We start from the raw sequence: 13067 nt of genomic DNA on the forward strand, positions 1-13067 counted from the left end.
ATCAGTATTCCATAATAATCTTGCTGTCAAAGCCATAGTCATATAGTAAGAGTCTGATGGGAATTACCTCTATCCCAAATATTTTCTTGCCATCCATTCTGAATAGGTTGCTGAAATACTGCTGTAAAATCATATCTCTGTTCTTTTTTTCAAAATACACTGGGTCATCTCTTAAAAGTTTTTCCATTGTCACATGGCTGCAGTTAATTCCATAGATTTTCTCTATATTGGGCTCCATCACATCATTCCAGTCCAGAAGATAATCCATGCCATTGATAACTTTATCTCTAGAATCTTCATTAATTTCTTCAGAGATAACATTGAGTTCCAAACAATAGATTTTATTTCTAAAGTCCATAGACTCCAAATCTTGTTCCTGTTCCACGTTTGTTCCAATCTCCGGGATCTCCTCTCTCACAGGGACCCCTATTCCAGTCTCCAGGGTCTCCTCTCTCACAGGGACCCCTGTTCCAATCTCCGGGGTCTCCTCTCTCACAGGGACCCCTTCCAGGGTCACCTCTCTCACAGGGACCCTTATATCTTTAATCTCCTGCTTCATTTTACTCAATTCAATTTTCGTTATCTCAATCTCATCCATTATTTTCTGAAACATAGTTATTTCCAGATTCTCAGCCACTTTCTTAATTGCCATTTTAAAAGAAAAATATAGGAAAACCACTTCTTATTTCAGCAACAATTGGGTTAATACTCCAAACTTGGTGACATCACAGTATAAACAGAGCAGACAGCCTTATCTCTCCAATAGTTAAGTAAACAAAATGCAGTTCCCAGGATCGAAACAATTAATGGCAATCGTCAAGAAACAGATTCGTCAAAATAAAATAGACCAAAAAGAGAGTAGTCTCAAAACAGTATAATATTTTTCAAAATAAAAATCTGGAATAGAAATCCCTCTTCTGTGTATATCTTTAGAATGCAAATCCAGGACAGCTTTTTGCAACAAAAACAGAGATAAGCTATTAATTAGTGCGTAGCAGAGAGAAGTTACGGCTCCCCAGTGAGATGTCAAAAACCGATCAATCTGGCAAATCTCTTTTAAACAGCAACAATTTAAGTCAAGTAAAAGAAAAATATAGAAAGAAGGGTGCTTGCCTGTTAGTGCGTTCTCTCTTAGAAGATAAGATGAACGTTCGCTTTAACAGATAGAGCTTGCTGTTGAAAATCCGTCCCACCTTCGTCAGCTGGACCTCGTCCCATAAATTAATGAGATCTGGTCGTCCCAACAAAAATAGGCTTTGAGGTTAATCTCTTCGTTTCTCCCTACCCGGGAGAAGTTTAATCAGTCAAAAAAAAAAAGAAAAAACTGACTGATATATCTGAATAAGCTTCTTTTGAGGCAGGAGCCCGTCTCAAAAGCAGGCACAGGCTAAGTCACCCTTCCCGGAAGTCCCGTGGGTGGCATATTTCAATGTCCAGGATATAGGACTCCAAAGTCTCCCAGGCCTCGAGGACTTCTTTTTTAGATGGGGAAGGGGGGATATAGACATTGATTAATACAAAGGACAGGTCATTAAATTCTAGCAAAACAGCCATGGCCATAGAGCCACATGGGGGAAGTTTGGAGAATGATACAGTTAGAGAAGTTGAGAAAAGAATAGCCAGCCCTGCACTGGGTCTACCTTTACCTTTAGGGGGGACTGCTGGGAGCACAACGGAAGAAAAGCCTTCCAGAGTGATCGTATCCACTACCCAAGTTTCCTGTAAAAATATCACATCAAAATTGTACAGAAAGGATAGAAGGTCAGGTGTATTGGATTTAGATGCCCAGCCTGCTATGTTCCAGGATAGGAGTCTAAGAAAGGGGAGGAACCTGTCAGAACTGGGATGGGAGAAGAGAGGAGGATCAGGTTGGAAAGGGAAGCAGGAGTTAAGTTGTCAATGCTGGGGCTCTGGGATGTTTGTCTAAAGTTTGTCGGACTTTGTCAGTCTCATCCTCTTTAAAGATATTTAGTAGATGGCCCTTAAAGCGTTCTAGTCTAAGCAAGATATCTAATTGGTGTTGAGGAGGGAGCGTAGCAAAGGAGTGGGAGGCCGAAGCCTCATCCCTATTGAGGAAACCTTCGAACATACTTAGAGAAGAAGAGTTAGCTAGGGAGTCATCTAGTAAGCTCGGTTGGCTTGGGGGGAAGGAAGAGATCTCTAATTCTAAATAAGGGGCAGTCTGTGACTTGTCTGGGGGAGTAGGATTATTGGTGGTCCTGGGTTCTAACCTCGGTGCTCCTTTAGTTCGGCTCTGGTGAAGAGGAGAAAGCAAAAGGCTAGGAGGGGTGGCTCTGAGAGCAGCTTGAAAAGTGGAGTGGGAAGAAATTAATGGGCCAGGGGGGAGTTATTTAAAAAATATCGGTGGAGCGAAATGCCTTGCTCTTGAAGCTTGTCTCTTACTTCATAAATCCGGTTTGTTAGTTGGACCGAGTGAAAAGTTATAATAAGTCTCCATGAGCATGAATGAGTAGATAAGTTGGTCATATAATTAATGTAACTCATTCGTCGGCTGTCCAAGCGGGCCCGGCTAAAACAAGAGTCCAGAAAAGGAATACTCGGGGGCAAATACCGAGAATCGGAGTCCTGGTATAGGCCAGTGGCAGCAAGTTTACGCGGTTGTAGCACTAAATTCCACGAAAGGGAGTCCAGAGGTGCGCAAGATGGTATGGATGAGAAGAGTTTCGTTTTGGTGCTAAAAGTAGATACAGATTTCTCCGTTCCATTGTTGACTGAGAGTGAAGACGATGAGATCTTAATAGGTTGTAGGGGATTCCCTCTGGGCTCTTCGGGTTCAGGGGGATGTCTCACGAGGCTGGGAAACGAGGATGATAATGGTAATGAAAGTAATGATGATGAGCACTTCTCAGCATGACTGTCCCTGGGATTTATACGTTGTCGGTCAGGTAAGCAGATGGACTTGCGTGTAGGCCGCTGCTGGGTGGGATCTTTATGGGAGCTGACAGGATGGAGATGTGTAGTCTTCAAAAGGGAGCTGGAAGGGGAACCCAGGAGATTGAATAGAGGTTTGAAGTTCATTTTCTTACCTGGGTTGAATTTTACATTCTTGATGTTCTTGGATTTTTTTGTTCCTTGTGGGGCTGCCTTGCGTGACTTGTTAGCCTTAGAGCCGTTCTTAGGGGCCATTTTGGCTGAGTGATTACCGGAGGGCGGAGTAGGAAGTTGGTTAGTAACACTGGATTTGTTGCTTAATAATTGTCCCGTAGCCTGTACCAGTGTTGTCAGTAGACTGTTAGTCTCCATGATATACGCTTTAATCAGAGCAAGTTCTTCCAACACTGTAACATCTCCGGCCCTACGTAGAGGGCATGAGTCACCAGGTGTCGTTAGGGAGTGTATTTCGGGGGGAGATTGTCTCATTAAAGATGGAGTAATGAATTCCTGGGATTCATGAAGAGAGTCTATAGTTATCAACTCAGTGGAGGGATCTCCCCCGGGTGAATAATGGAAACCTGCATCTTGTAACTCCTCAGCCAGACTTTTAGTGTGTGTGTGGTCTTTCTCCAAACGGCTGAAAAGTTGTCGATCTAAAGACCAGTCAGGCAGATTTTCTGGCTGGGAGTTTAGGTTGGATTTGGGGGGGGGAAATGGGTGATTGTGAGTTGATGAGGCGTCTCAGCCCCTTCTAACATGCCCATTTCTCTACATTTCTGCCATGTGACGACCATTTCGAGCACCGCCTCACACAAGTGGCTCAGCCCGGCAGGGAGTTTTATTAACTAAGATTCGCTTTGTGAAGCAGAAAGCTTGGCAAACTGACATAAATCCTAACATTGACCCTTGTAACAGATCAGTAGGAAGGCAAGTTCCAGCTTCTGCAGTAATCCGATCCGTGAGATCAACAGGGATAAGGGTGGGGGTTCAGAACAGAGCTTGGAAGATTACTTTTAAAAAGTAATAAATTACAGTTACATGGCCCAAAAAAGTAGTAATTACCATTACAATTACAATTGCTCTGAAAGTAACTGATTACTTTACTTTTCCTCCAAAGTAATCACTACAATTACATTTCCGTTACTTTAAAAAAACCGCCTACAAGGTGCTGGCCTTGGCTGCTGCACATCTAAGTAGCCTAAAACAACATTAAAAATAAACACACACATACAGAGGTAGTAGAATAATTATTTTTATTCATAAGATAGCAATGGTGGTCTCTCTGCTGGTAAGGGTGGTGGGGAGGGAGGCAGAGGCCACTACTCAGAACTTTACACGTCGACTTCCGGGAAGGGTGACTTAGCCTGTGCCTGCTTTTGAGACGGGCTCCTGCCTCAAAAGAAGCTTATTCAGATATATCAGTCAGTTTTTTCTTTTTTTTTGACTGATTAAACTTCTCCCGGGTAGGGAGAAACGAAGAGATTAACCTCAAAGCCTATTTTTGTTGGGACGACCAGATCTCATTAATTTATGGGACGAGGTCCAGCCGACGAAGGTGGGACGGATTTTCAACAGCAAGCTCTATCTGATAAAGCGAACGTTCACCTTATCTTTTAAGAGAGAACGCACTAACAGGCAAGCACCCTTCTTTCTATATTTTTCTTTTACTTGACTTAAATTGTTGCTGTTTAAAAGAGATTTGCCAGATTGATCGGTTTTTGACATCTCACTGGGGAGCCATAACTTCTCTCTGCTACGCACTAATTAATAGCTTATCTCTGTTTTTGTTGCAAAAAGCTGTCCTGGATTTGCATTCTAAAGATATACACAGAAGAGGGATTTCTATTCCAGATTTTTATTTTGAAGAATATTATATTGTCTGAGACTACTCTCTTTTTGGTCTATTTTATTTTATTTTATTTTGACGAATCTGTTTTCTGACGACTGCCATTAATTGTTTCGATCCTGGGAACTGCATTTTGTTTACTTAACTATGGAGAGATAAGGCTGTCTGCTCTGTTTATACTGTGATGTCACCAAGTTTGGAGTATTAACCCAATTGTTGCTGAAATAAGAAGTGGTTTTCCTATATTTTTCTTTTAAAATGGCAATTAAGAAAGTGGCTGAGAATCTGGAAATAACTATGTTTCAGAAAATAATGGATGAGATTGAGATAACGAAACAAAACCTGCGACAGGGTTGTAAGGAGCTGAAAATTGAATTGAGTAAAATGACGCAGGAGATTAAAGATATAGGGGTCCCTGTGAGAGAGGTGACCCTGGAAGGGGTCCCTGTGAGAGAGGAGACCCCGGAGATTGGAACAAACGTGGAACAGGAAAAAGATTTGGAGTCTATGGACTTTAGAAATAAAATCTATTGTTTGGAGACACAGGAGATTAAAGACATAGGGGTCCTTGTGAGAGAGGAGACCCTGGAGACTGGAACAGGGGTCCCTGTGAGAGAGGAGACCCTGGAGACTGGAACAGGGGTCCCTGTGAGAGAGGAGACCCCGGAGATTGGAACAAACGTGGAACAGGAAAAAGATTTGGAGTCTATGGACTTTAGAAATAAAATCTATTGTTTGGAACTCAATGTTATCTCTGAAGAAATTAATGAAGATTCTAGAGATAAAGTTATCAATGGCATGGATAATCTTCTGGACTGGAATGATGTGATGGAGCCCAATATAGAGGAAATCTATGGAATTAACTGCAGCCATGTGACAATGGAAAAACTTTCAAGAGATGACCCAGTGTATTTTGAAAAAAAGAACAGAGATATGATTTTACAGCAGTATTTCAGCAACCTATTCAGAATGGATGGCAAGAAAATATTTGGGATAGAGGTAATTCCCATCAGACTCTTATTATATGACTATGGCTTTGACAGCAAGATTATTATGGAATACTGATAATGGAAGATTGGATACTGAAATTACTGGACTTAACAAGACTACTGAAGATGGAAGATGGAAAATGGAACTAATAGGGATAATAGAACAATGGCTACTGAAATTACTGAACCTAACAGATTCTGATGTGATGGATTAATTGAAATGTTTATTTTGACTATGGTTATGACAATAAGATTATCATAATTAGTAATGAGATGGGTTAATCGATATGCTTATCTGGAAAAAAAAATTTGATAGATATATTTCTTAAAGAATTGAAACCTCTCTTTGACTTTTTGTGGAAAGAATAAAGTAATGTTTATGAGATTTGATGATTAAGTAAGATAACTATTGGAGGAAAGTGATTTTATAATATGACTTAAGAGACAGGATTGTTATATATTATAGACTTATAACTGATCTGATCTTTGACAAATGGGAAGTCAATATTTTACTCTTTATTTTTTATTTTTATTTTTATTTTTATTTTTTATTTATTTTTTTTTTGTTTAACTATTTTTGATTTTGTTTTTTGTCTTTGAATGTTTTATGATTTTGTCTTGTATGTTTTATGAAAATTTGAATAAAAATTATTGAAAAAAAAAAAAAAAAGAACTTTACACGTCAAACCAAGTGCAGCCCTCCCCCTCAGCCAGCCAGCATAATCTCTCTCACTTAACCACCTCCCAGACCCTGCCCTGCCACCAACTAAGGGACACTCACTCAAGCAAACATTTTCCCCTCAGATGCAAAAAAGTTAAAATACTGCAAATGCAGCACAGTAGCCAGAGAGGGTGGTGGAGGCCACTTTGTGTTCCAAGTGCACACACACACACACACACACACACATGCACACACACATACACGTTGCCATCTTTCACCTCCACAGTTCTTTATCTCCATTCTGCTGCTGCCTCCTTCTCCTCCTTTATCCATGGTCTTGACCTCCAGATCCTTTTTCCCTCCACTCCATTCTTCACCACCACTATCCGTTTTTTAAAATAATTGTTTTCTCCACTCCACCCCGTCTCACTCTCCACCTCCTCCCTTGTCGCCTCCTCCCCATCCACAGAGCATGAGGAAAGAGCGACACTGCACAGAAGCCCAGTTTTAGGAACATGATTTTTATCCACAAATCAGAGGAGCAGAAGACTTCCCCTGCTCCCCCCCAAAGTAACGCCCAAAAGTAATTCTGGAAAAGTTACAATTACTCAGCAAAAGTAGTAAAATTACTCCTAGTTCTATTACAATCAAAATGTAAAGGAATTACCCACTCGTTACTCAAAAAAGTAATGAATTATAAGTAATTTGTTACTTGTAACTAGTTACTTCCAAGCTCTGGTTCAGAAGCAGTGAGAGTTGAAACATGAGCTGACAGTCTTCTGTAAGTCTTTCGTAAGTCCCAAAGATAGTAAGTACGCAATGAGAGGTTCGTGAAAGACGAAAAGGGAAGGTAAAGACGAGAGAGAGTTTGAGCACTTCTTACCCTGATGGAGGCTGAACCGGAAGTCATGCTTTGTACCTCCTCATCCAAGTCGTTAATAAAAACATTAAAGAGCACTGGGCCCAGGACCGAGCCCTGTGGTACCCCACTCGTTACTTCCGCCCAGTTTGAGAAGGAGCCATTAATAAGCACTCTTTGAGTATGATTCTGGAGCCAACTGTGGATCCATCTGATAGTTGTTCCATCCAGCCCACATTTAGCTAGCTTGCTAATCAGAATATCATGGGGCACGTTGTCAAAAGCTTTGCTGAAGTCGAGATATTTTATGTCCACAGCATTCCCACAGTCTACAAGGGAGGTTACCCGATCAAAAAATGAGATGAGATTAGTTTGGCAGGATTTGTTCTTCATAAATCCATGTTGGCTCCTAGTAATCACTGCATTGCTTTATAGGTGCTTACAGATTGACTGCTTTATAATCTGCTCCAGAATTTTTCTAGGGATTGATGTTAGACTGACTGGTCTGTAGTTCCCCAGTTCCTCCTTCTTGCCCTTTTTGAAGATAGGGACATCATTAGCTCTCCTCCAGTCATCCGGCACTTCACCGGTCCTCCATGATTTCGCAAAGATAATAGACAGCGGTTCTGAGAGTTCTTTTTTTTTTTAATAATTTTTATTCAAATTTTTCAAAAGACAAACAAAACAAAGTCAAACAACAAAAACATAACAATACAACAAAAGAAAAAAATAAAATAGTTGACTTCTGATTTGTCGCAGATCAGCTATAAGTATATAATATATATCAAACCTATCCCTTAATATATACATACAGGATCACTTTTCTCCATAGGCTATCTTAGTTAATCGTCAAATCCCAATATCATCATTTTATTTTGATCTTTCAACAAAAAGTCTAAGAGAGGCTTCCATTCCTTAAGAAATGTGTCTGTCGATTTTTCTCTAAGTAAACATGTCAATTTATCCATCTCTACTAAGTCCATTAATTTCAATAGCCATTCTTCCGTTGTTGGTGTTGATTCCATTTTCCACTTTTGTGCATATAATAATCTTGCTGCCGTAATCATATATAATATTATTCTTCCATATTTCTTTTCTATTTGTTTATCCATAAAACCCAATAAAAAAAATTCTGGTTTTGACTGAATATTATCTTTAGAATTTTTTGCATCATCCTACCTATCTGTGCCCAAAATGATTTTGCCTTTTTACACAACCACCACATATGATAAAATGATCCTCCTTGTTGTTTACATTTCCAACAAACATTAGAAACATTACTATACATTTTTGACAACTTTTCTGGAGTCATGTACCAACGATACATCATTTTATAGAAATTTTCTTTAAGATTATAGCATAATGTAAATCTCAAGCCTTTTTTCCACATATTTTCCCATTGATCCATTTGTATGTTATAACCAAAATTTTTTGCCCACTTTACCATACACTCTTTTACTTGTTCTTCTTCCATATCCATTTTCAGCAAGAGTTTATACATTTTTGCAATTGTATTTTCATCGTTTGTACACAAACCTATTTCAAAATCAGATTTACTTATTTCAAACCCATACATTTTCTTGTCCATTTTATATCTTTCTAACAATTGTAAATAGGCAAACCATTGAGAACTATATCCTTCCTTTATCAGTTGTTCTCTCTCTTTCATTATATATTCTCCATGTACATTTTCTAATAGTTCTTGATAAGTTAACCATTTCTCTTTTCCAGCCATTTCTCTTCTGTAAAACGCTTCTTGACTTGAGACACATAATGGTATTTTCGAATAGAACCTTGGTTTATATCTATTCCATATTTTCAACAGAGGACGTCTTATAAAATGATTATTAAAGTCTACATTTTACTTTGTCATACCATAGATATCCATGCCATCCCCACTTCAGGTTATGGCCCTCCAAATCCAATAGTCTTTTATTCCTCAATAAAATCCATTCCTTTATCCAGACTAAACAGCAGGCAGCAAAATAAAGTCTCAGATTTGGTAATCCCAGTCCTCCTCTTTCTTTGGCGTCTTGTAGTAATTTAAATTTAACTCTTGGTTTTTTTCCTTGCCATACAAATTTAGAGATATCTTTTTGCCATTGTTTAAAAGGTAAATCAGAGGATATTACAGGTATTGTTTGAAACAAAAACATCATTCTCGGTAATACATTCATTTTTATCACAGATATTCTACCCATTAATGACAATTGTAGTTTATCCCATTAGCAGATCTTTCTTAATCTCTGTCCATAATTTTTCATAATTATTATGAAACAACTTTGAATTTTTATTTGTCATAATGATACCTAAATATTTCAACTTTTTCTCTATTGTAAAATCTGTCTTGTTCATTAACTCTTTCTGTTCCCTTAAAGTTAAATTTTTCACCAACATCTTTGTTTTTTGATTGTTGATCTTAAATCCTGCTAACGGTCCAAATTCTTTTAATTTGTCCATCAGTACATTAATTCCTTCCAAAGGGTTTTCTAATACAATTATCAAATCATCAGCAAATGATCTCAGTTTATATTCTTCTTTTTTTATCTTTAATCCCGAAATCCTTTTATCTTGCCTTATATCTCTAAGCAGCACTTCTAAGACCAGAATAAATAGAAGGGGAGATAATGGACATCCCTGTCTTGTACCCTTTTGTATTTCACATGAATCCGTTAAATCTCCATTAACAATTATCTGAGCCTTCTGAGATGTATAAATCGATCTAATCCATTTTATAAAATTGTCTCCAAAATCCATTTGCTCCAAAACCTGAAACATAAATTTCCAATTCAAATTATCAAATGCTTTCTCAGCATCTAAGAAAATCAAAGCTGCTTGTTTATCATTTCGTTGTTCTAAATATTCCAACACATTCAAGACATTCCTGACGTTGTCACGTAATTGTCTTTTAGGTAAAAACCCTGATTGATCTTCCTGGATAAATTGTTGCAATATTATTTTCATTCTTTCTGCCAGATCATTGTAAAAATTTTATAGTCATTATTCAATAGAGATATCGGCCAATAATTTTTTGTTTTAGTTAAATCTTGCTCCTCTTTAGGTATTAATGTTATGTTAGCATTTTTCCAACTATCCGGTATCTTTCCCTCTTGCAAAATAGAATTCATTGTATACTGTAAAGGTAGCAAGAGTTCTTCCTCCAAACATTTATAGTACACTGCAGATAACCCATCTGGTCCTGGCGCCTTTCCTGATTTAATTTTGTTTATAGCTTCAGATATCTCTCTTGACGTGATAGGGCCATTAATAGCTTGTCTCTGAAAGTCTGTAATTTTAGGCAAATTCTGTTTAGATATATACTCTTCTATTTTTTCAGATGGGATTTCCTGACACTTGTACAATGTTGAATAATATTGATGAAAAATCTTTTTGATTTTTACATTATCTGTCAGCATCTCATCTCCTTCTTGTATCTTTAAAATAATATTTTTTGACGTTCTTTTCTTAATTTATATGCTAACCATTTCCCCGGTTTATTTGCAAATTCAAAAGTCCTTTGTTTAGCAAAATTTACTTTCCTTTCAATTTCTCTAACTGTCAGCATTGATACTTGATTCTGTAATATTTTAATTTGATTTACAATAGAAACTTTAGTTGGATTCTTTTTCAATTCTTCCTCTTTTTGTTTTATTTCTTCCAAAATTAATTGCATTTTCTGTTGTTTCTTTTTTTTAAATTCAGAGTTACATTTAATAAAATATCCCCTCATAAATGCCTTACTTGTATCCCAAACAATATTTTCATTTGTTCCTTTATGTAAATTATGTTCAAAAAACTCTTTTAATTTCTTCTTACATTCTTGTACTACTTTGTCATTCTGTAATAAAGATTCATTTAGTCTCCATCTAAATCCAAGATTTTTTTTTTTTGAAAGTTAATATCACAGGATTGTGGTCCGAAAAAGTTTTTGGTAATACATCCATTTAAAAAATATCTTTCACTAGATTTTTAGACATCCAAATCATATCAATCCTCGAAAATGTTTTATGTCTTTCTGAAAAATAAGTAAATTCCTTTGCGTTATCATTTATATATCTCCAGGTATCCACCAATTCTAAATTTTCCATCAATTCAAAGCAAATCTTCGGTAATTTACCCTGTGTCTCTTTAATATTTTTTTCAGAAAGTCTATCAATTTTTGGTGAGATTACCCCATTCCAATCACCCATGACACACCAATGATCATATGAAAACTCTGACAATTTTTCCATAAGTCCTGTGTAAAACCTTGTTTTATCTTCATTGGGGGCATAAATACCCACTATCAAAATTTTTATGCCCTGTAAAGTAATTTCAACCCCCACAAATCTACCACTATCATCCAGTAATATCAATTTAGGAAGCAATTGTGGGTTAATGTAAAGAACAACTCCATTTTTTTTTAAAATCCAGCTGAAATTAATTCTTCACCCAAATTTTTACAAATCAAATATTTGGAATCTTTCTTCTTAATATGAGTTTCTTGTAAACAAATTATATCCAATTTTAATTTTTTCAAATAATGAAACACTTTCTTTCTCTTCTGTGCCGTGTTGGCTCCATTTATATTCCAAGTTAGATATTTGTAATCCATCTTTAAGCGTGTATTTTAAAATGTACCTGATGCTCCCTTTAATCCATCATCTTCCTTCCCCTCCTCTGCATGTTCCTGTTGACTTTGTTTCCCAGGAATTATATCCATATCTTTGAGTTTATCTTCTTCCATGTCTTTTGAAGCTTTTCTCAAGAAGTCCCTTGCTTTTTGAACAGTATTCAATCGATATTTCTGTTGTCTGAATGTAAAAATCACTCCTTCTGGAACATCCCTTCTAAACTGAATTTTGCATTGCTTAAGTTTTTCTGTAAAGAAAGCATATTCTTTTCTCTTACGTAAAAGTCTAATAGGAATTTCTTTCATCACCAGTATTTCCTTACCATCAATTTTAAAGGTATTGTTGAAATGTTGTTGTAATACCATATCTCTGGTCATCTTTTTTATAAAGTGAACAAGCACATCTCTTGGAATTTTTTTCATTGTTGCATATCTGGAATTAATTCTATAAACTTTATCTATTTCAAATTTCATCCGATCTTCATTCAAATCCAAAAATTTTACTAAAGCATTAACAATATCTCTGATATCTTCACCTATTTCCTCAGGGATTGCACGGAATCTCAAACAATGTTCTTTATTTCTCACTGCAATCACAGCCATGTAGTCCAAATTTTTTTCTAATTCCAGATTTAATATATCTGTTCTATTCTCCAAGATTTGTACCTTTCCTTTAGTATTTTTTACATCCTCAATTATTTGCCCAACTGTCCCTTTAATCTCATCCACTTGTGTTTTAATATGGTCTTTTATATCTTTCAATTCAGTTTTCATTTCTTGTTTTAGATCACTAATCCCTTCCATTATTTTTTGAAACATATCTGGGGGTATAACCCCTTCCTGTGGATCAATTGAACCTCTTCGCTCCTGAGCCTTAGCTGCTTTTCTAGTTGTCATTCTCAAAAGAAGCCTTTAATTTCTGATATTAACCACTGTTCCAAAACCTAGAGGCAGTCTATTTCTTTTTTTTTTCCTCCACCAACAAAAGAGTTAATATTCCAGGCCTGTTATTATAGTCCGGCCAGCACAGTTCTTATCTACGTCCAGGAATGCAAAACAATTCTGGTTCACAACACCAAGCAATTAGTAACATATACGAACAGCAGATTCGTCCAAAAAGAAATAATCCAAGTAGAAAAATAGTCCAAAATATATTTCCATCAAATAATAATTACCTCTCATCCGTTTTTAATCTTTATAACTCC

The 13067-nt window shown here is 36.8% G+C and overlaps 1 protein-coding gene across 1 annotated transcript in view; it reads left to right on the forward strand.

The window, feature by feature from the left end:
- Nucleotides 1–13067, forward strand: part of LOC133384121 (dual specificity calcium/calmodulin-dependent 3',5'-cyclic nucleotide phosphodiesterase 1A-like) — a 117706-nt gene that overhangs the window by 84982 nt on the left and 19657 nt on the right. The window contains exon 14 of the mRNA XM_061626049.1: nucleotides 2644–2837. Within this exon, the coding sequence (XP_061482033.1) occupies nucleotides 2644–2837 (194 nt within the window). The remainder of the gene's footprint in view (nucleotides 1–2643; nucleotides 2838–13067) is intronic.

The sequence above is a fragment of the Rhineura floridana genome, chromosome 4 (genome assembly GCF_030035675.1).
Source record: "Rhineura floridana isolate rRhiFlo1 chromosome 4, rRhiFlo1.hap2, whole genome shotgun sequence".
Lineage (NCBI taxonomy): Eukaryota > Metazoa > Chordata > Lepidosauria > Squamata > Rhineuridae > Rhineura > Rhineura floridana.